The sequence below is a fragment of the Tupaia chinensis genome, unplaced genomic scaffold (genome assembly GCF_000334495.1).
Source record: "Tupaia chinensis unplaced genomic scaffold, TupChi_1.0 Scaffold000604_1, whole genome shotgun sequence".
Lineage (NCBI taxonomy): Eukaryota > Metazoa > Chordata > Mammalia > Scandentia > Tupaiidae > Tupaia > Tupaia belangeri.
Genome location: NW_006160122.1, coordinates 3,056,984 through 3,080,894, shown reverse-complemented (window position 1 = coordinate 3,080,894; position 23,911 = coordinate 3,056,984). Strand labels below are relative to the sequence as shown.

At 45.2% G+C, this 23,911-nt stretch overlaps 1 protein-coding gene across 7 annotated transcripts in view; it reads right to left on the bottom strand.

The window, feature by feature from the left end:
* The window catches only part of MACF1 (microtubule actin crosslinking factor 1), a 278,797-nt gene that overhangs the window by 131,175 nt on the left and 123,711 nt on the right, over window positions 1–23,911 (bottom strand). For 4 of the 7 annotated variants that reach the window (XM_027775768.1, XM_027775769.1, XM_027775770.1 and 1 more), the window contains exons 35-44: window positions 23,763–23,898; window positions 14,627–20,044; window positions 13,328–13,477; window positions 11,045–11,260; window positions 10,809–10,958; window positions 8,412–8,645; window positions 5,361–5,510; window positions 4,262–4,495; window positions 2,184–2,408; window positions 295–813 (exon numbers count right to left, since the gene is read on the bottom strand). In XM_027775768.1, the coding sequence (XP_027631569.1) occupies window positions 295–813; window positions 2,184–2,408; window positions 4,262–4,495; window positions 5,361–5,510; window positions 8,412–8,645; window positions 10,809–10,958; window positions 11,045–11,260; window positions 13,328–13,477; window positions 14,627–20,044; window positions 23,763–23,898 (7,432 nt within the window). The remainder of the gene's footprint in view (window positions 1–294; window positions 814–2,183; window positions 2,409–4,261; window positions 4,496–5,360; window positions 5,511–8,411; window positions 8,646–10,808; window positions 10,959–11,044; window positions 11,261–13,327; window positions 13,478–14,626; window positions 20,045–23,762; window positions 23,899–23,911) is intronic. The other 3 variants (XM_027775772.1, XM_027775773.1, XM_027775774.1) reach the window with 1 other exon arrangement.

Sequence of the window (23,911 nt, the reverse complement as noted above, 5' to 3'; positions counted from 1 at the left end):
AGAGCGAGGGGGAAAGTGAGAAAGCGCCCTCCGGGGGGCGCGGTCGTGCTCAGTCACTTTTTCTACTTCTCCCTCCTTTTGGATTTTTGGGCGGGCACACACGCGCATGCACCTGGCATGTTTTCCAAACCAGGTCTGAGACCGGAACTGCGTGGTGGCATGTAGGATCCAGCTGCCTTGACTACCTACCACAAACTCGCCTCTGAGGTTTTTATTCTGAGCCCCAAACCAACCACAGTCGTGTGAAAGCTGCCATGACTGCTTCACCAGAGGCCACCAAGACCCTCCCCTCACCTTTGAATGGAGAGCCGTGTATCTCTCGGTCGCATCCTTCAGCTTGTCCTTCACTAAGTTCCCAGTGGCTGATGGTTCTTTGCCTTCCTCTAGGCTGTTTTCCGTGTCCAGCACTTTCTGTCCCGAGATAGTGACAAATCTCAAATCTCCTTTGTGGGAAATGACATCCTCCGAGAAGCTTCCCTGCCGCTTCATAAGGGAAGGAAGGGCTTCGGGGCTGCTGTCTCCCTTGTGCATGCTCTCGAGCTCTTTCTCAGACCGTTCCAGCCAGCTTTCAAACTCTCCATGATCCTGCAGAAATTTCTGCAGCTCATCCCGGAGCGTCTGCACGCGCTTCAGTTCTGCCTCTGACTGGGCCAGCGAGCCGGCGTATTGCTCCTTAAGCTCTCCCAGCTTCTCTTGCAGCTTCTGGTGTTCCTCCGGAGTAAGATTATGGCCATGCTGGTCCAGGAAGGTCTGAGCTGACTGGGTGGCCAGGATGAAATTTTGCTGCTGGGACAGCAGTTCTTGGTGATGGGCCTGGTAAATAACCCCCAAACAAAGTAGAGTGAGTAGGGAATCCACCGGCATTTGCTTATGTGTGCAGCTACAGGTAAATGGAGGTCCCCAACCTGACCTCGATAGGCTGCTTTGCCGGCTGCTCCGAAATCACCAGGATCTCCCACCCCGAGCAGTGTGCCACATGCTAAACTCGGCTGAGCTAGCACTACGAGCACCACAGTTCTCAGCTGGTGGGACTTTACATCTGAGCTCACCTCATCTGGGCGCTTTGCAATTCGGGACACGATCTAACACCCACACTGAAGGGGAGAAACGTGGGTACTAGAAAGATGCGATCTGACTCAGGTCATGCGGACAGCTACGGGACAGAGCTATCGCGAGACACTGACAACTTTCACGAAAACATCCCGAGTGTAAGAGACTGCACAAGGCCAACCATCAACTCTCAACGTGGGCAGCTGGACCCGCGTACGTATGACAAACCGCAGGTACGTAGCTGTGGAAGCCCACGCAGCGTCCGTGAGGACTGACTTGAAGGTGAATTCACTGAGTAGAGGGTAAGCTCTCCTGCTCCGTAGTACGAGTAACTTGTACTTTTTTTATCTGCATGTGCCTTTGACGTGTTTATGGGGGGACCTACATTCTATTACAATGGAATAAGAATTCTTTAAGGACAGTTGTGAGTTCATGCTCTATTTTGAAATGGTCTTCTCAGTCTAGTAGAACTGAGGAATGGAGTTTGGTCAGCGTTTCTGACTGCCTGCACTGCTTTTATGACTACCTAGAGAAGGACGACAGCCTTCTCTTTTTCAGAAAATTGTGCAGTTTCATCCTGTATCAATAGCCACCTGACAGCCTGAGCTTCCCCATCTCCTCAGGAAAGCTGGGACGGCAGATACACCCTACTCGGAGAGACGGGAGGCAGAGCACTAGGCTCGGTCTGAATACGCCCAGGTTCTAACCAACCACCTGTGAGGAGGGCGGGCTCCTTCCTGGGATGGAGCTGCTACCTGGCCAGGATTTCAGAGCATTTCGAATTTTTAATCTTCAGGTTAGGGATGCTCAACCTGTGATCGAAGTGCTGTGAGTGGATGAGACTACCCGAGGAAAGTGCACCCTGCAAGGTGACAAGATGACCTCAGATAGGACTGGAAGCACAGCAATGTCACAAAAGCTGGTGGGGGAAGGCGGAGGATGAGCAAAGCAGAGCAGTGCTATGGAAACAAGGGAGAAAACATTTCGAGAGGAGGGGCCAACAGTGTTGACCCTGCCGAGACATCGAAGGCACAAACTGAGGCACGCTCCCTGGACTCGGGCAGGGCAGCTGTGGCGACATGCCCAGGGCAAAGGCATGCTTCAGTACAGTGGGGACATGCTAACTTCCTCACCCTCGTCTTCTCACACTGCAGGTCCAGTTGCTCGGCGGCTTGGTTCACGCCCGTCCGACCGTCAGTGGTATCGAAGGCTCCTTTCTCCACGCTGGCCCCTGAGGGCAGCTCCTTTCCTGGAAGGCTGGTCTGTAGCTGTGCACCAGACGATCCCACTGAAGCCACCCAATCCAAGAGGGCATCAATCTTGCTCCTGTTCTCTGCCAGCTCCTTCGCCGCTTTACTCTGAAAGGCACAGGGGCTTTCTAGTGAGAAGGCCTTACATATTCGACTGCAACCACACACTGGGTAAAGGAAGGGGTGTGTTACGTTCAAGAAAGAGAAGCTCTATGACTAGGCTTAAACATACAAAAAAGAACAGTGTCTGTTGAAAATAATTATTTAAGACAATCTTCAGATTTCATCTATACCTCACTGCTTAAAAAAAATAAAAAAGAGAGAGAGAAAAAGAGCAAATCCCAGGATTTAAAAGGACTTTATTCAGAGACCATTTACCCCTGCCACTGTAGCAAGGCTTTGTGCATTGTTTTCTGGCTGCACGGAGCTGATGCACTGGCTTGGTGGAATAAGAAGCAGCACAGTCACATTCAACTATCTGGCTCCTGTCCCCCCAAGGGAAAGACAGGCTTTTCTCATCCTTTACTCCGTCTTCTAGAACATTTAGTTCTTTTTTTTTAAAAAGATTTATTCATTCATTTATTTTTAATTTGACCAGAGAGAGACACAGAGAGAGAGCAAGAGAGAGAGCGAGAAAGAGAGAGAGAAGGTGAGAAAGCAAGCCACCAGGTCCGGGACTTGAATTGTAGTTGGCCATGTGGAGAGTGTCCAGCGCCTAAACCACCACACCACCCACCCACTGATCCCTAGAACATTTAGTTTTTAAACTTGCCTCTCGCATTCTATTTACTGGCTCTTGAAGCATTTCAGTTAATTAAATGGGTTATGCCAAGTTACACAGTCATGCATTTCCAAATCCATCTACATTTGCCTTTTCCTCCCCAGAATAACATCCTTGCTAAGTCCTTTTTCGTTCTCTTATTTATATAGAGCATGCGCATGTACACACAGGAGCGGGAAACAGGGAGAAACACAGAGGGAAGCGCACCCTCCACAGGGTCCAGCCACGCCATGATCCTCTTCCTCCAGTCCCCAGCCTGTCAGTGTCAGGCACTCGCCTGTGTGCCCAGCACGTTTCAAGTTGATCGGACTGGGGACTGGAATTGTGGTTGCCATGTGGGACTTAGCTTCCTTGAGAAGCACTTTACCACTACTCCATAGAGCTGGACCATCACTAAGTTCTTTCTGACACTTTTCTTTTTTATGAAGAGATTCTTGCTATAAGGCTTATGTGCTAGAGAGAGAGACAGAGAGAGACAGAAAGCAAGAAACCAAGTCCCAGGGGGGAATGGCCACATTGCAATCCCTTCTCCTCCATTCTCCTCTCGGGATTTTGGGCATCTACGCATATGTACCCCGTGTGAATTTCAAGCCTCTGGGCCCAGGACTTGAACTGCGATCGGTCATGTGAGAGTCCAACGACGCAACCATTATGCCATCTGCTGGTCCTTTTTCTGACACTTTTTGATTAGCCAGAGTACTGAGTGTACAGATGGCAAGTTTTGTTTGCCCGTTTTTGTAATATACACTTCCTACCAACTATTGCTTACTTAAAACCATTCTGGATGTCTCTTGTAAAAATAAAGATCGACTTGGGACCAGCACATAGAGTAATGGTTATTTTGCTGGACTCCCACGTAGCTGACCATGGTTTGAATCCCAGACCCAGCAGCTTAAAACTCACACCGGGCACGAGTGTGTGCATGTCCAAGATCCCAAGAGGAGAAGGGATTGTGGCGTGGCCATCACCCCGGGGGGGTGATTTCTCACTTTATCTCAATGTTTCTCTAGCGAGCAAATGTGCTCTATAGCAAAAATCTCTTTAAAAAAAAAAAAAGATCGACTCACAGACCAATATCTGAAGCAACCTTTTTCTTTTTGATTCCATGTTCTCTGTAAAGCAGTTCCCTCCTATTAGCTGCTGTTTGTGTAGGTAATAAGTATCAAAGCAGACTGGTTACCTTTTCAGTCTCCTGCTGCAAGGCTAAGGCCACTGCTTCCTCCAGCTCCTTCTGGGCTGCCCGTGTGCGTTCCTGGAGAGCCTCATACTGCTCCTTAGCCTTATGGAGCTTTTCCCGAAGAGCTGACAACTCATGGGGGCTCAGTTTGGTCTGGTTCTCTTCCAGGAACCCCTCAATGTCTTTGACCACAGTAGCAAATGAGGTGGCATGATTCTGAATGTCATCCTGTAAATCCTTAACACAGAGAAACAGAGATAGCCGAGTCTTCAACTTTAATACTAAGTCTCCCAACAGGGCAAAAATGAAATGGCTAGGATGACGTATCTGCATACAGCCCCTGACTCTAATTTGCTTAAGTTTTAGGCTTAAACCAATGCAAGGAATGAAAAAATATATAATTTTCTAAGCTAATATCTAGTAAAGATAAAAAAGAACATTGTCCGTAAACATGATGAACAGCAGAAATCTTTGTTTTACAGTGGGTTATACTCAGAGAGATCACCCTTTCCTTAGAGCTGAGGCCTGTTGCTCTTCTATGCTTTTCGGTTATCGGTCCTCACCCTTAATCTGGCTTTACAAAGTTCAGCATAAGGGTTCCGCCTACCTCTGCAACTTCACCTTCCACTAACCTTCCTCTTGTTTTTACTGCAGTACAGATGAATTAGTGTGTGTGTGTGTGTGTGTGTGTGTGTGCGCACACACGCACACGCAAGATCCCATTTCAACTTCAAGACCGATGTTTAAGCCTCTGCTTGATATATTTTCCTCCCATTCCTTCATGAGTTAATCCCTATATATCTTTCATTTCTCAGTTAATGTGACACTTCTTTCAAGGCAATCTTCTGAAATCCTAGGCTCGACTGGGTCTCTCCGGTATAAGTTGCCATATAACTTTTCCCTCAGAGATATAACAGTTAATGTACTGGTGCTCATTTGTGTGATAATCTATGTAATAATGTCTGTCTCCCACACTGGACTGCGAGCTTCATGAGGAAAGGATGGAGTCTGTTCACGGCTGCACTAAGCACCACGCCTGGCACACGGCAAGCCTTTATGATATTTCTTGAAGGAATGAAAAGACGGATTCACTCAAACTGACCTTCAAGTCACTTTGGTTCTTCTGCAAAGCAGAGAGATCCTGCTGAGCAGCTCTGCCCTGGTGGGCCCCCAGCGTTCTTTCCGCCTCGTCTACCCAGTTACAAAGATCCTCCAGCTTCTGGTGACAGGTAATTTGTTGTTTTTGCAGGGTCTAATTAAAATGCAAAGAGGTCAAGAGATACTTAATAATTCTCATTTTATGAATGCAAAAGAACTCTGTGAAATGTAAAACAGGAGGTTATATCTCAAAGATGGCAAAGTTGGTAGGAGACTAGACTAGGAAAAGGCACAGGAATCATATTCGGAAAGCTCCCGTCACTTGGACAGTCTGATGATCTGGGTGATAATCAGAAGTCGTTTCAGGAGAGATGCTCTCATTCAGCTTTTGGCTGGGAGCTCCTTTGCCAGACTGCTGTTATCTTTGGAAACTGAGATCGGAGAGCTCCAGCGTGTAAAATCCATACGTGATAATGGCGATGGTAATAAATCCCTCCACCAGAGGCAGAGGATTTGCTGCGCATCCAGTCCAAGTACAGAAAAGCAGGAGAAAGAAGTATAGAGGACCTGGGTATTCCATAAGCTAACTGAGCTTCTTAATAATTGAGCTGACTGTATAAATCAGACCTGTCACAAATACAGAGACCTATCAAACAGAATGATTCTATGTCAGGCCCGAGGACCTAAATTTGGCTATTTTGAGAAGGAAACTGACCAAGAATAGAAACTGGCTCAGTCCTTTAGGTCCCCACACTGATAGCGAAGGGAACAGCGAGGCCCAAGGGGAGAAGGGAATATGTTTCTGTGCCTGATCCGGTTTCCAGATCTCACCTCATTTGCATGACAATGAAGCACCTGCCTGAGCAATTGAGCATGATGTGTTCTCCTGACCAGCCTTCTAAAACCGGCTGCTACCTTCTGATGGTATTTTAATCACCTGCACTTACAAACAGGTGCCCAAATTTGCCCTCTCCCCCTCTTTAGGACAAATAGAAGGGCTCTGGAAGAGAACCCCTAAGAGCTCTTCAGTTGTAAAACAGCATCTTCATGGGTTAGGATGAGTGCAGACTGAATCTGAAAAAAGCAAAGCAAACAAGTTAACGCACAGACATACACACACATTCAGGGCAATATAGAGAGAAGGCAGAGCATTTCTGACAATAACAAGGTTAATAAATACTGTGGAATTAATTACGTGCTCACAGAGAACGTTCACATGCAGTTCTATCCCCGACCAAATCTGGGCCGGCTCTTAAAGTGGCCCAGCCCAGTGCTGCTTCATTACCCACAGGTTATACTGGGGCATAAAGATCCCTAGGTGAGGACATGGTAAGTGTTCAGATTTGGAAGTAACCTAACGTGTTTTGTGAGTACTGTCTTTGAATTTCAATACAACTAAGTAGCAGTGGAAGAAATACGGCACTGACTAACCTAGTATTCTCTATGTCTAATTGGAAAGTTCAATTATGCTTTGCACAACATTTAATGGAGGAACCTCTGAGACAGATCTGCTAATGATAATAAAGACAATTTTAATATCATTTTGCTATGTGCCAAATTATCATCTGAACAGAAGAAATGGCATAGATAAGTCTAGGTATTCCGAGGTTATGTTGTGGCTATTAATGCAATTATATTGAGTTTTTTTTTTTTTTATTTGCTAGAGGCACGTGTGCTCCACAGAGAGAACAGAGGGAGAGAGAAAGGAAGAGAAAGGGAGAAAGCATTCTCCGTGGGATGGTTACGCTGCAATCCCTTCTCCTCCATTTCTTCCTCCTTTTAGAACTTTGGACAGGCATGTACACATGCCCGGCCAGCCAGGTGAGAGCTGGCTGCCTTAACCACTGTGCTACCAGCTGGCTCATACGCTGAGCTTTGTAAGAAAAGGGCTGTGGGAGCCAGCAGGTGCCGTGGTGGCTAAGGCGCTGGACTCCTACGTGGCTGTTTGCAGTTGGAGTCCTGGACCCGGAGGCTGGCTTCCTCACTTTCTCTCTCTCTCTCTCTCTCTCTCTTAGTCTGTCCCTCTCTGGTGAGTGTGCATGCCCTACAGCAAGTTAAAAATAATAATAATTAATAAAATTAAATAAATTCTTTGGGGGGAACCAGCAGTTAGCGTCATGGCTATGTCGCTGGACTCCCACGTAGTCGACCGCGGTTCGTGTCCCGGACCCGGTGGCTTAAAACTCACGCTGGGCGTGTGTGCGTGCGTGCCCAAGATCCCGAGAGGAGAATGGGGGAGAAGGGATTGCGGCGTGACCATCCCCCCTGGGGGGTGATTTCTCGCTTTCTGTCTCTATGTCTCTCTCTGTCTGTCTGGCGAGCGCACGCGCCCTACAGTGAAAATCTCTCCAAAAAAAATAAATAAATAAAAAATAAATAAATAAATTCTTTGGGAGAAAAAGACAAGGGTTGTAATGATAGATGGTAGAATGGTTATTAGTTTTCTTTCAAGGCTTCACCCTTGCCTCTACAGATTTTTTCCATGGGTGACTAGACACTGGGAACTACAGTGTGAAGAAAAGCGTTAGAATACAATCATTTCAAAGGTACTAAAAAGTGAGTACAATTCTGATAAAAACTCGCTTGTCAGCTATTTGAAGACTGTCAAGGAATCTTAGTATTTGAAAAGTCCCAGGATGAAAATTGGTCTTAGAACCATTCTTCATAAGAACTTAGAAAGTCTCCCTGTTCTTACCAGCCCTCAGAAGAAGGCTGGGGGAGAAAAGAAAGGCAGGACCAGGTGTGCGATTTTCATTTGAAAGTCAGAGATGATGAGACACGGTGAGCGTGAGGTCTCAGTGAGAGAAAACGCCTGCACATGCACACACATGGAAACACATACCCTTTTTTCACACACACACATCAAAAACATGGCAAGAAAAACAGCCATCACAGCTGCCTCCCGGACCAGAACTGTACTGGCCTGAATGACAGGAAATTTCAAAACTGGCAAACTCAGGCTCGTGGAATCATGATACACGGAGTCTGGCCAGAAAGTCAGAGACAGAGGACGCCCCCTAAGACAAGCCGAGCCCAGCTGCTGGTTCAGTCTGACCTTGACCTGGACCTCCTGCTCCATTTGTTGAAGACGGCCCTGCAAGGCATCGGTCTGAGCTGCGGTCCGCTCTGCAAGGCCCTGGAAGGACCTCTGCAGCTCGTTTAGAAGGCTTAGCATCTGTCGGTTCTGCTGCGGGGACAAGTGCTGGGCATGCTCAGAGAGGAAGACCTGAGTGTCGTAAGCAAGAGCATCTAGCTGCGATCTCCTCTCAGCCAAGGGCAGCTTCAAGTCCTAAGGTAAGTAGGGATGGAGAAAAACAGAAAGACACGAACCTTGTATTTCTCTATCCACGAGAAGCTGTTGCTCCTAATCGAAGAACTGACAGAATCAGAGAGGCTAGTTTCCTGTATTTTTTAAATAGTATCGATGACTCGAGGGCCAAATTAGCACCCAAAGACTCTCATTTTGGGTCTCTCCAAAATTCACATAAATTACAATTAAGTTATTATTTTTTTTAACCAGGTCTTCATTTCTAAATGCAGGAAGCTTTCAATTATGCATGCTAAAAGAATTATACCAATGCTAATCAATAATATCTGTAAATATTTGTTTAAAAAGTTTGGGAAAGTGGAGCACCAGATAGCGTAATGGTTATGTCGCTGGACTCCAACATAGTTGACTGTGGTTTGAGTCCCAGACCGGTGGTTTAAAATACATGACAAGCACGTACGTCCATGCCCAGAATCCCAAGAGAAGAATGGAGAAGGGATTACGGTATGGGTGTGTGATTTCTCACTTTCTGTCCCTCTCGTGAGAATGTGTGTCTTATAGCAAAAATCCGCCCCCCCCAAAAAAAATGTTTGGCAAGTACAGCATAAATTTCCAGTGTGAGATGAACCTGTATCTGTTCAACTTCATTTCCTTAGGTACGAATATCATTTCTATTTGTTTAATACTGACAGGCCAGTACAAAGAAATATATAATGTATTATGGCTCACTAAAATTTTATTTTTTAAGTAAACAATTTTGTTCATACATTTTAATCTTTATAGGACTACGGTCATACTTGCTTACATGTTAGTCAGATTCTCCCTTAAAATAGTAAAAACTGTTCAAAACACTAAAATCATTTGTTTTCAGACAATTAAAAGCATGCGCTTTTCCAAAACCATTTGGTGACCATCAGTTACGTCACACTGGATGCCGTAAAAGCATTTAGGATATCTACCTCCCTACCACTTTGAACCTGAGGACAGTTTGTAACCCACCCTGCAAGGCAGGCAAAGAAGGCTTCTTGAATATTATCATAAGCTAGAACTTCCTTCCTCTGTGAATTCATGAGCTTAGGAAAATATCTTACAAAAACCAGGCTTAGACTGTTTACTCCTTGCTAGAAAAGAATCCATGTAAGTGACTAGTAGGAAGGACAGGGATGCATGCAATGTTCTCTTTTGTATTTCACTTATGTGACAGGAATGTTGCTCGCACTTGCTTTTTTACATCTTAGGGAAGAGGTAGCCTGCTACTCTCTCTCCAATTATATCTTTTTTAAAAAAGAACTATTTGTTTAATTAAATTAAGTAATTTATTTATTGTAATTTGACGAGAGAGACGGGGGCAGGGAGGCGTGAGAATCAAACCTCAGGTCTAGAACTTGAACTGTAGTCAGCCATGTGGGAGTCCAACACCTTAACCACCATGTCACCTACTGGGCACCTCCTCAATTATATCTTTAGATAAAGGATATGAAAGAGGGAGGCAGGTCAACTCTTACAAGACAAGGAAGGATGAGTTGGTTATAAGGTTCACTGTGGACAAACTCATGTCTGCTCGCTCGCTCTCTTTATTTAGAGAGACTTTTGCTATAGGATGTGTGCCCTCCCGGAGACACAGAGAGAAACAGAGAGACAGAAAGTGAGATATCACCCCCCAGGGAAGATGGCCACACTGCAGTCCCTTCTCCATACTGCACTTGGGATGTAGGGCACTCATGCACATGTGCCCAGCATGAGTTTTAAGCCATCAGACTCAGGACTCAAACCATGGTAGGCCATATGGGAGACCAGCGCTTTAACCACCATATGCCACCTGCCAGCCCTATTTCTACTCTCTTTCTATTGGGGGAAAGGGAGAGAACAGAACAGAAGGAGGGGGCGTTTCTAGTTCTGCCCTGACTTTCTGAGGTGTCGAAGGAGAGAGACATCTCTCTGTACTAGAGGGTTGTTAAACCAACTCATGCTCTAAATCGTTGATCATCAACATTTCTCCTAAAATTGGTGTGTGTGTGTATACATGTAGGATTAGATTTTGAGTAAGAAAGAAAAAAAGGGACAATTCCTAGATGCTAGTTATAAAAAGATAAAATTGAAAATAACAAGTCATTCTGTAGACTCTCTCTCACTGAAGCTCCAGAGACATGGTAAAAGGCATCTGAGAATGGGTGGAGAGTCTACCTCATACTGCTGCAGTTGACGATTCAGGCTTGTGACGTCCGTCTCACTGCCGAAGCCGGGGCTGCTCAGGGCGAGGCTGACACTGCCGGCCCAGGCTCTCAGGTCTTGGAGTTCGCCTTCCAGCAGCGTATGCTGGTTTAACACTCTAGCCTGAAACGTAAAGGCAACCTGGATTATAAAACCGCCAAGCCTACGAAGACTTCTGAGAACCTTCATGAGTGAAGACAGGACGCTACCTTTGTCCCTTCCACAGCATTCTGAAGGTGCAGCAGTCTGGAACTCCAGGAGTCACTCACAGAGCTGAGAGACTTCTGAAGATTCTTGGCATCCTTCTCCAGAGCCTTCAACAGTTGAGCAGGGACTTCCTGAGGCTGGCTGATGATAATCTGATCCACACACTCCAGTTCCTGACTCACCACGGTGGACAGATCCTTTAGCTCCTTGTCTAATATCTGAGGGCAGAGAGTGGAGTCACCTCCAAAATCGAGACTGGAAATCTTGCTGTCTTGTTCAGGCTGCACAAACCTAACCCACCCATGGTGATCTGTACTGCTTTCCTTAGAGGGTGCACTGTCTTTTAGAGTAAGACGTTAGCCCTTGCCTGGATAAGAGTTGGAAATCTGAAGGTGCTCATGATTCTTTTTTTTATTTTTAGAAGAGAGATTTTTGCTACAGGACACATGCACTCACTAGAAAGACAGAAAGTGAGATATCACTCCCCAGGGGGATGGCCACGCCACAATCCCTTCTCCTCCATTCTCCTCTTGGGATCTTGGGCACACACGCACACGCACCAGGTGTGAGTTTTAAGCCACTGGGTCCAGGACTTGAACCGTAGTTGACCACGTGGGAGTCCAGCGATGTAACCATTACATCATCTGCTGGTCTCAAGTCTAATACTTCTTAAATAGACTTTAAACTAGTTCCCTTTCTCTTTATATATACACTTTCATCTCTGCTTTCTGGTGCTAACAATTTTTGAGGCTTTGGGAGTTCTGAAATGTAAATTGGGCTGTTCCTCTATTGGAAATTTAGAATTCAGTTTTCTCTAGTCTGCTAAGGAAGATACCTCCTCATCCATTTTCTTTCTAAAATTTTACTAGGTTTCTCCTCCCCTGTTCTTTCTCTCTTTTAAAATGTATTTATTTCTTCCATGAGACAGAGAGAGAAAGGTGAGGAAGGAGATAAAGGCATCCCTAACAGGGTCTTCACAGCACAATGGGCCCAAATCTTGGGAACATACAGCACACACCTGGGACACAGGGAGCCTTCGGGACACGAACCTGGGATCTTTCCATGGAGGTCCAGGATGGCAGCACACCGTACTACCATTCTGTCACAACTCTAACCCTCTGTTCTCTTTTCTTTTGTAAGTTTATACTCTTTTTTTGGAGAGATTTTTGCTATAGGGCATGGGCGTTCGCCAGAAAGACAGAGATAGAAAGCGAGAAATCACCCCCCAGGGGGGATGGCCCTGCCCCAATCCCTTCTCCTCCATTCTCCTCTCAGGATCTTGGGCACGCACGCACACGCACCCGGCACAAGTTTAAGCCACTGGCTGGACCGCAGGACTTGAACTGTAGTCGACTATGTGGGAGTCCAGCGACATAGCCATTATGCCAACTGCTGGTCCCAAGTTTATACATTTTTTAAAAACACTTTTTCCTGGGGCTGGCAGGTGCCATGGTGGTTAAGGGCACTAAAGTCCCACATGGTTGACCGCAATTTGAGTCCTGACCTGGCAGCTTGCTTTCTCACTTTTTTTCCCTTTCTCTCACTCTGTCCCTCTCAGGTCAAATTGAAATAAATGAATAAATATAAATTAAGTTTTTTTTAAAAAAGTCACTTTAGAAAAAGAAAAAAAGGAAGGAAAATAATGTGTAAAGCAAGGTGATTATTAAAAAAAAGAGAAAGCCTTTTTCCTGATATCTCAGTAGAGTTTTGGAAAGTTTTATTGGGGCCAGCTGGTGGAATAGTGGTTAAGGTACTGGACCCCCACATGGCCAGCCGTGATTCAAATCCCATACCTGGCCACTTGCTTTCTCACTTTCCCTCTTTTTTTAATCTCTCTCTGGTGAGCCTACATGCCGTATAGCAAATTAAAATAATAATAATAATAATAAAATTAAATAACTAATTCTTTTTTAAAAGAAAATGAGGTTAAATTCTATATCTAGCCTGCCATTTTAAACCCTCAAAATTTCTTGAATTTTGCAAAAGTTTGCTAACCAGTCACTCTGCCTCTTAACTCCTCTCTCATTCAATCTGAGATCACACAGGGAACAAACAGTGTCGATCGGGGTTACAGCCAAGTCCGCCCAAGGTCTCTTCAGGTTTGTCTGTTACGGCTCTCGCCCAGTCTGCCAAACCTGCCCGTCCCGCAATGATCTGACAAAGCCTGAGGTTGTTTACTCTGGAAGGAGTGCCAAGCAGGTCACGTTAAGCCTGGAAATCTTCGTGGGAGATGGCAGCAGCCATCCTGACAACAGTGGGTGTCATGGAGGTTGGTGGGCACCTACCTTTGCCTGGCACAGGAGATCCTGCAGTTCGGCCAGGGTTAGCTCCAGAGGCTGAATCTGTCTGGTCCTCATTTCAATGTCCCGTAGCAGGGACAGATAGGACACTATCTTCTCATCGTGCTCTAAACAGAGTTGCCGGTTAAATACATTCTGTCGGGGCAAAAAAAAAATTCACTGATTTCTGACCTCCTCCTTTAAGTCAGCTTTTCAAGTAGGCGGGGTTTCTTGTTAAACAGACAAAAAGAAGCAATGTTTACTACACACAGGGTAGAAGGAAGTAAATCATGCTACTCTGTCTAAGTAATTTCAAAGCAACAAGTGATTTTATTCATTTCCTCAGAGAACAGAAGCTTGTAATGATCAGTCTATACGAATTATTTTAGCAAAATTCCAAAAGTTATTCTGATTTCAAATAACATGTCAGTATTTCAAATTAGTCCCAATGTTAGTTTATCTGTATCTTTCTTTCTTTCTTCTCTCTTTTTTTGTAATTTACTGAAAGATGCATGTGCTTGCCAGAGAGGCTGTTTGTGTATGTGTGTGTGTGTGTGTGTGTGTGTGTGTGTGTGTGTGTAAGTGGGTGTGAGAGAGAAAGAAAGAGAAAGCACCTCCCCTCCATGGGGGTTGGTCATGTCACAATCCCGTCTCTACTTCTTCCACCTCTCAGGATTCTGGGCATGCACTTATATGTGCCTGGCATGGTTTTCAAGCCCCTGGGTCTGGGACTCAAACCTCACGATTAGCTTTTTAGGATCCAGCTGCATTGAGCACCAAACCACCAGATGGCCCTCTGAGGTTGGCTTGTAATTTATTTATTTGCTATTATTATTGTTATTATAGATTTTTGCCATAGGGTACATGTGCTTACCAGAGACACAGAAAGTGAAAAATCACCCCCTGGGGGGATGGCTACACCACAAGATCTTCTCCTCCATTCTCCTCTTGGGATTTTGGGCATGCACATGCACACACATGCGGCCCAGCATGAGTTTCAAGTCACCAGGTCCAGGACTCAAACCGCAGTCAGTCAGATGGGAGTCCAGCACCTTAACCACTATACCACCTACTGGCCCCAGTACCTAATTTAAAACTCTTCCATATTTCAGAAAGTCATTCAGAGTCAATGCCTAATTTCCTAACAATTACATTACCAACACATGCTGTAGACTAGAATCGAGTGCCCCACACAGATTGTATATAAGCATACAATTATATGTAAACTCTGTATCCGTTAAAGTTTCCAGCATTGTATTAGTTATAGCTTTATAAAAAATGCTAGCACATAACAGGGAAACTTACTTGAGTTGCTCTGAAGGGCTCTGGGCTCACACCTTCACTTTCCTTTCCCCCGGGTGCAGTCGTGAAGGAAGGCTGTTCGCTGTCTGTGTTGTCCCTTAGCTTCTCCTGAGGTGCCTTCCCGGCTGTCTTCACTGCGGAGGACGATGTGAGGGACACTGGCTTCTCTACACTGTTCTCTAGAACGCTGGGACTAACCATGGTGTCCTGTTGCCCTGTACTCTCTTTTCGAGATACGTCTTTGAATAGTTTCTCTGGAGGAAGGGATACCAAGACACTGGGGCCTTTCTTAGTCACTACACCTTCAAGGGACCTTCCTTCTGAAGCTGCAACTATGGGGTCTGCCATTTCTAGAAACTGTTCTCCAGTCAGTTCCTGAGTTGTTGCTACTTTAGACCTGAGAATTCCACAAGGTTCATCATCAGTTTTGTTAACCTGAGGATGAAAGTCTGTTCTGTCTGAGAATTCTAGACAACCAACTTCTTTTGGATCTACTCTAGAAACTACAATTTCTTCCAATTTAAGAGCTGTTTGTGAGTCAAAACGTACTTCTTGGTGGGACTTTTCTTTATATTCACTAGATGAGAAAACCAGGTGTTTGGGAGTAACACAGGAATCTTGGTAGTAGCTGGTTTCCTGTCTGGTGGTTCCTTTCAAAGACCTGTCTGAAACTTGGGTTGTGTCTGTAACTTGGACTTTTCCAAATGATTGCTGGTCGTGCAATCCTTCAGGTCTTGGGGTCAGAGAGGAGAACACTTCACTCTGGGCCCTATCAGCGACTTCTTCAGGTGTATTTTCTTCTGTTTTTAAGTTCAAGCAGAGGCTTACGTCCTTCACTTCCCCTTCACTGGCCTGTTGAGAGCTAAAGAATGTTAAGGCATCTTGACTTCTTACTCCTTTGGGTAACCTTTGGGAAGAAAGGTCTTCAGTTTTACAAATAATAGAAAATCCCATCTCTCTATCAGCTTCTTTTCCTTTCTCCCTCATGTTCATTTCCACAGGGTGACACTTCGTAATGGAGTCATGCTCATCTCCAAGGGTACTCCCCTGCTTCCACTGGTCTTCAGAAAGAACTGCTGGTTTGCATGTTTTCACGCATTCTTCTACAATCATCTCTCTCTTCTCGCTCTGGCTTTTCACCCTGATAGTCACTGGCTGCTGCATTATCTGCTGACTCAACAACTTGTCTGTTTCATAATTTGATTCTTGCACTTCCAAAATCACTTCCCCTTGATTTTCTCTCATTTCTTTAGGATCTTGACCTGTGGGAGACTGCTTCATATGAGAGCTAATTTCTATTTGTGTCGCTATTTTTTCCTGCTCTTTGTTTGTATTTTTTCTCATGTTATGTTTAGCTATCTCTTTGGGCTTTAGATCACAAACTCCTGAGTAAGGACGTGTCACTGGAACTTGGCCCAAAGGTTTACCTTTAAGATTACTAGGAACTGTGGTGCCAACAGATTCCTCAGCATCTGGAGGAACTCTTGGCTGGTCTGGATCCTCACCCTCCAACTCCTTTAATGAAATTCCTCTGCCCTTTTCTGCCTTCTCCCCATCACAAACTCTCACTTGAATCTTTTCTTGTACAGACTGCCTTTCAATATGAAGTAATCTCTCACTGTCTCCTTGATCGCAGCTCGTTTCAGCGGTCCGATTACAAGCAACGGACACTTCTTCTCTTAGAAATTCATTCTTGAACTCACATACTTCGATTCCACCTTGCTTTTCAACCTGAGCCTGATGATTACTATCACCTTGGATTGCAGTCATCAGCTCAGGACTGATAAATCTCTTCTCAACAGCTTCCTGTAAGGTCACTCTCTGGTCATTAAAAATGTCAATAATTCCACCATGTGAGACCTGATGAGATGCAATCATTCGGACCATGTTTTCATCCACCAATTTCTTTTCCAAAGCCGATGCCAACGTCAGTCTTTTTCCTGTATTAGTATCTATGATTCCACCAGAATTTGCTTGAGCTTCTAGAACTTTCAATGTAGATGCAAAGTCGACTTTTCCGAGCTCAACGGCTTGAGGCAATGTAAGCACTTTGTCACTCACCTCATCTTTAATGTCTGAAAAGGGAATTACTTCTAGATATCTCTGTCCAGATTCAATATCAATCTTACATTTCTTTACTAATTCTGAATAGGGAACAATTCTGTAATTCTCAGGGTCTACAACCCCATGCATCATTTCTGAAGGCAATGCTGTCTTCCTAGTTGACAGTCCTTCCTTTTTAGCTTCTGCCAAGGTCAATCTCTGGCCAGAAATGAGATCCACAAAGTTTCCAGTAAAAGCCTGAATTTCTTGGATTTCTCTTTTCAGATCTGGAGTAACAAGATCTAATTTTATAGCTTCAGGAAGGGAAATAGTGTCCTTTGTTTCAGGATGAAAAAACTGATGGTGGTTTAAGTTCTCAACTTTTCTGAGTTGCTTGGCTAAATCTTCACTGATCCAGCCATGATTGAAGGCGTTATCAACTGAAAGTCTTATTCCAGATACATGATGAATGATACCTCCATCAATCACCTGTTTAGTCAATAAACGAATGGCCTCCTCTCTCGCCAGAAGGCCTCTGTCAATGGACTGCACAACTGTTAAAGGGGCTTTGCTGGCAGGATCCATAAGGCCTGTCGTTTCCATTTGTAGACTGATTAACTTCTCCCTAACTGTTTCGTCAGCATCTCTTCCTTTGGAAGTTTTCTCCAGATTGATAAGCTCTGTCTGGTCAGTGCTGTCCACCAAGCCAAGATTGGAGGCCAAAGTTACTGAAAGTTTCTTTCCTCGTTTCAGATCAACAATTCCACCCGTCACCACCTGCCCCTCTAAAATTCTGGTAGCTGTTTCCTTGTCAAGGAGTCCAACTGCAACTGCATCCTTTACGGAGCACAGCGTGTGGGTGCGGGGGTCTAAGACTCCGCTGATAGCTTTGTCTGCCATGAGGACGTTGTGCAGCAACTTCTCATCCATCAGACCTTCATCAATGACTTCTTCAGTTGTCAAAGATTCTGAGGTCTGAGAGTCAAAGAAGCCGCGGAACATCGCCAGCTTTGCCATCAGTTTCACCGCAGTGTGGCTGGGCACAATGCCTTGGGCTAGCGCTTCATTTAGTAAGAGCTTTTGACCTGTTTGTTCATGAATAATGCCACCACCCAGTAACTGTGCGGATAATGTATTCAGGGTAGCTTCTTCGGCCAGTTCTGAAGGAAGACTACACGACAGGGATGGTTCGCTACCCTCATCTTCCTCACTGGTCTTTTCTGACATCATCATACTACCATCTGCAATGTTTTGTCCACCTTGGCTTTGTTTACTATCATCCCCAGACAAAAATGTCTTAGTTAACACTTTCTTTTTGTCCAGATGGTAAGTATTCGTATTATTTCCAGACTTTAGTTCTGATTTTAAACTTGGGGTTTTCTCTACCTGAAATTGTGACTTTTTGCTTTGGGAGTTTATGGGTGGTCTTCCAGTTTCACCTGGAGTATATGCCATCTCAGGAGTGTTTGCTTGTTCTTTCTGACATGTGAAAGAGGTCTGTGTTAGCAGATGCCCTTCTTCCTCTGGTGTTTGCACAGAGACAATTCTGCTGTCGACCACCAGGGGCACACCCTCCGCTCCCTCAGGAGCAGGTACCCTTGGGAGGAGTCCTCGGCTGACATTTTCTCTGGCAAGCATTTCTGTTTGTGCTTCCTTTTTGGTATCTAATAACTGTCTTCGTAACTCTGACTTGACTGTATTTATGACCTTCAAAGTGTCAACATTTGGATGCCTTTCTTTCTGTTTTTCTACACACGGATCCTTCTCAGGATTCTCTGCAGAACATTCTCTTTCTACAGTGGTCTTTTTGCCTTCAGCTTCAGTGCCATCTTTCCGATTGTGATACTCTGCTTCCGGAGAAGAAAAGCGTAACGTGTGCGACCCATCACAGACAGTTTCTGTGGTTTTCATAGTTGTTGATTCTTGCAGCTCCTCAGGAGTTTCTAGTTTCTGAGGTCCAGTTCCAGTCACTTCTGGAGGACCTGTCTGGATGTCACCTCTGGATGTCAGTGTCTCCATCAGCTCTTCGTCTAACAGAAGCAGCCTCTGACCATCCTGCACATTCACATAGCTGTGAGTCATCAGCTGGAACAGCAGCTTCTCACGCTGGTTAGCGGGGCCCTCAGTTTGGCCCTCGCTGTGTGGCAGAGCTGCGGCTCGAGGATCCCTGCTCGGCTTCTTTCGTTCTGACGAGTCTGCTAATCGCATGTGCGGCATAACATCAGGAATACATACTGATTTTAAGTGAGTGGCAAGATCTTTGTCCAAAATACCATTTTCTGTTGCCTTTTTCCAGGACAAAATCTCTGTGGTTGCTGGTAGAAATAGAGCCTTAATATGCTTTCGGTTTCTAAGGATTTTATGTGCTAGTTCAGCAGACACAAGGCCTTGTTCTAGAGCATCTGTAATTGGGAGAATCTCTCCAGATTCAGGCCACAGCACCCCCATGAAGGACCAGAGGGACTCCAGAATCACCAGGGCCACCTTAGCAGCTACTAGATCGTGGCTCACTGCTTCATCTACTGTCAGCCTGTGCCCAGTGGCCGTGTCTACGATGCCGCCGGTCTGCAGCTGCCGTATGAGGATGGCACAGGCCATATCCTGATCAATCAAACTGTGTTTCACTGCCTCTTCCACTGTCAGTCTGTGTCCTGTTCTTGGATCTACTATGCCACCAGCAAAGAGCTGAGCTTCCAGCAGCCGAACGGTGACCTGTCTATCTATTAACCCTTCCTGAACTGCACGGAAAATGCTGACCTTCCGGCCTGATTTTAAGCTCACCATTCCTCCTGCCAATTGCTTGACAGGGAGCAACTTCAACCCTGATTCCTGGTGGACAATACACCTCCGCATCAGATCCAGCAAACTGATTTTCTCAGCTGTGTTGGGGTCTATCAAATTCTTGGATGATCTCAGGTGAGATGCTAACACTGAATGAAGCCATGCAGAAATGAGGCCTTGATGAAAAGCCTCTTCCAGGTTAATAGAGTTCTCACTGGGGGAGAGACCGAACTCTCCAGTTGCCAGATGAGCTTCTAAGATTTTCAGTCCAACTTTCTCAGTGATTATTTTCTTTTCTATAGCTTCCACCACAGAAAGAGGGCCTTTGCTCTCAGTAACCCTGCTTATTAAGGAGAGGGTATCCTGGAGCTCCTGGAGCTGCTGGTACATCTGAGAATTAATGAGGTTTCTGGCTACACCCTCCTCCAAAGAGAGCTTTTCACTGGTCTCAGGGGCAATGAGGCCAGACGTAATAACCTGGGATTCCAGGAGCACCAGGCCTGTGTCTTGGTCAATGAGGCCCTTTTGCATGGCTCTGAAGATGGGAAATATCTCCACTGTACCTAGGTCAATCACCCCAGCAACTGCTCTGCAACCCTAAAAGAAAAAATGAAAAAGAAAAGCCAAATCAGAGCCAACAGTAATACACAATTATCGAAAGGAGTCATTGAAAGAGCTAAAGTATATAAAACCCTGACTGCGACGAACACCCAGTTTGGGGTAAATCTCAACACGTAGGAGGTATTCTATAGCAAGCCTGGCAGTGTAAATGCTAAAAAAGAATTTTTCTAAACTGGAGGTGTTTAACAGAGAAGCAGTTGACATATTGAGGGGTGGTAGCATTAAGCCCATCTGAGTGACAAGCTCTACAAATTGGCAAGCAGTGACAATGAGGGGATAGCTATTTGTAAGACTAAACCATCACAAAGGTTTTTACAGACACATACCAGTTTCCAAACAGTGAGAACTCAACCCCGTATGACAACTTCTCAGTATTGCAACCTTGCAGAAGACTCTGGAACGAGCCCTTCCCTGCTGTTGGGCACACAGGACTGATCCATAGGAGGAGAAGAGAGATTTAAGCAGCCCAACAGCCACAGAACAGTTGTGTGTCCCAGTAAATGGACCTGTGTGTGCAACACTCAAATAGTGTCAGCAGTGGGGAGCGGTCACACAGCTGGTGGCCCATGCTGGTTCACCCAAGGCAATGGCTCTGCATTAAATGAGCTCTGGACTTGGAAGTAGCACATGAGGGAGGGAAGATAAGGCTGGCCATCGCTTCTGGAACACTGGTACCTTTCTTTCTGGTCTGGGCTAAAATGGGTAGTACAACAGCAATCATTATAGCTATTACTTAATATTGGATCAACTGAGCGCTGATGTGTAATCCTTACAACAATCCTATGAAAACAATTGTTTTCATCTCTAGTTTTCAGACAAGGAAATGGGGCACAGAAAGGTTAAACAACTTGTCCAAGGTGACAAAACTACTGAGTTCTGGAAATAAGCCAATGTGTGACTCTAAATCTACTGCTGTTACCCATTATCCCAGTGAGACCCAGGTGAGCATGGAAGACAAGTACGACAGAGTCGCATCTTAAGAGTTAGGTCCTCAGGTCATGGATCAGGCATCTCTTACACATCGCCAAAATCATCCTTACAGGTCCTAGAAATGACTCTTAAAGAAGTCCCATTTTGAAGCCTTTTGCCAAAGGATGGTGTTTCGATTTAAAATCATCCAAGTGTTTGATCACTTAGAACGCTTCCTCACCATTACTCTCCAGCTTTCCAGCTCTTCTTGTTCAGGCTCATTGTCTTTATTTTCTTTTCCTATTCTTTTTTATTTAAAGATATTCTTTTTAAAAATTATTTTATTGAATTTTATTTTACTTTATTTTATTTTATTTTTATTTGACCGGGGGCGGGGGGGGAGAGAGAAAATGAGAAAGCAGGCCTCCGGTCCGGGACTCAAACCATGGTCGGCCATGTGGGAGTCCAGCACCCTTAACCACCACACCACCTGCTGGCCCCTTATTGTCTTTATTTTCTAGGGGCGATTTCATCTGTCTCCTCTTAGGTCAGTGTTACTTTCTGGTCCCTATATAACTCTTTAACTTATTGAGGGAGGAGCTTGTTGAAGCAACTGCCAATCACTTTCCTGCCTCCTAAAAAGCGGATTTCATTTATATCTCAGTTACAAATACACCCCACAGGAGTAGACAGTTTGCCTATTCAGTGTCTAGGAACAGGACCTGCAGTTCACAAACGTTTGATGAATAACTGAATAAACCCTTACAATCATTAAGCCATTTCCCCACCCCTAGATTTTAAAAACATGTGCAGGATGTCAAGTGTGATGAGTTCTATGCTGTAAGAATACAGAACGGAGAGCAAATGAGGGGACACTCCATCTCACCATCTACGACTGATAATGGAGTAACTGCCAGATTTCTCCCCGCTATTTATACTGCTGTTATCCCCTCCTTGTTTTCATCCAGAATATGGAGCTAATGCTGTATACGTTATACTCAAATGTTATGTGAATGTACCACGTGTGTACTTCACACACATTGAAGGAACAACACAAAGTGTATGACTGAGATACCTGAAAAAGGAAAAAAAAAAAACCTTCTAGAAATCTTTGTAAAGACTATTCAAAAGCAGACATTATCAAAAAGAAAAGATTCTTTTGAGAACTCATTGCTTCTGTGAGAGTCATGGAGTCTCAGAAACGCTGACACTGCAGAAAGACCTGGAATTTAGCCAAGCGGAAAAGACTACGCTGTTTCTTCCAACACCCGCATAACTGGAGGACGGGCAGGAAGCCCTGGGCTGGGAAGTGATCCAGAAAAGTCTATTTCAGGACTTCCAAACATGGACATTCTGACCAAAACGATCATTAAGAGACAGAGGTAGAGGAGGAAAGAAAACATAAAAGGCTTCTACTTACCGGAGTTGCAGGGCACGCCTTGTGCAGATAAGAGAGAGAGCCTTACGGAGCAGCTCAGCCGAATCACACACACAGTGTAAGCTTGGTGTTAGCGTCCAGCATGCGACTGTTTTGTTTTTTTTTTTTTTTGCAAAAAAGAACCCCAGACAGGTCGTCCTCTTTTCCCTTTTGTGCATTTGTGCTTAAACTCCAAAGGGTTAGTGAAACTTGTAAGCAAGGATGTCAGTTAATCAGAACAATACTTCACATGGAACACACGAACAGTACAGGGACACATCATGCTCAATGTAGTGGTGCTCAGCAGCTCATCTGCCTTTCTTTTGTTCTGACCCCCCCCTCTTTTTTTTTTTTACCTTCCAAAATGAGAACGGGATGTTCTCAGCAAGCGATTGTTAAAACTTTTTACATACTCCCTTATGTGGTGAAGCAACAAGCCATTAGGAGTGGGTTGCCTTACGGAGAACGCTACCCCAGCACATTCTCTGTGGACATACACCATCGAGTCACAGCTGTGCCATCTTGAGGTCTTTAGAACTCCAGCTCGTGCTGCATACAGTTCATATCCAACGGCCAGAGACAGGGCACTTCTGTCTGAATATCGTTTTGAGTACCATCTGGCCCAAATTTGGTTCCCACATGAGCTTCCACTTGGACCTGCCCCACAGAAGCTGGCCATTGCTTCACAACATAGGAAGTGAGCAGGCAAACACGCACACACACCCCAGAGACACACGTACATAATACGGTAAGTGCACACACACACACACGTAAGTGCCCACGAAGGACTTCGGACAACCAGTGGGAACTATTATGACTTTTATACGGTCCAGGATGTGAACATGAAGTGGGAACTGGTAAAGATCACATGATGGGATGACTATGAGTGAGGGGAACCAGCGTCTCAGTCAGTGAAACTAACACACTAGTTTCCTTAAGAAACAAACAGTAAGCATACTGTTTACTGTATGAATGAAGAGGTGGACAGCGTTTCCTTCCCAAGGAACTCGCTATCGACCTCTCAATGAGAGCACCACAAACAATAATCTTACTGCTCTGTGATCGGATATAATATATAATTTATGCTCGTCTGGACTGCGGTCTGCCACAACATGGCAAAAAGAAAACAAAAACAAAGGTGAACCAGGTCTAAAGGGTTCGCCGTAAGTGCCTAGTAGCGTTTCTGACTGACCAAAACATCATGGAACCCCTGTAAATAAACACGAGACAAATGGCTGCTAAGGTGAGGTTAAAAATGAAATCACATTGGTCATGGGAAGCTAGTGATTGCGACTCTCAACCAGCAAAGCTGCTGTCAAACCACTCAGAAGGTACCCTCCCCGCACCTGGAGGTAAAAACCAAAGTACCTTTTGTTCTGTCCGCTGAGCCAACTGGCTCTGAAGCTGCTGAAGCTGGTTGGCTGAACCATCACAGAGGTCGTGGTAAGCCTTGTTCAGGGCATTCAACTGTTCATTCACCTGTGCCTTCTCTGTTTCTGAGAGCCTGGAAGACCAAG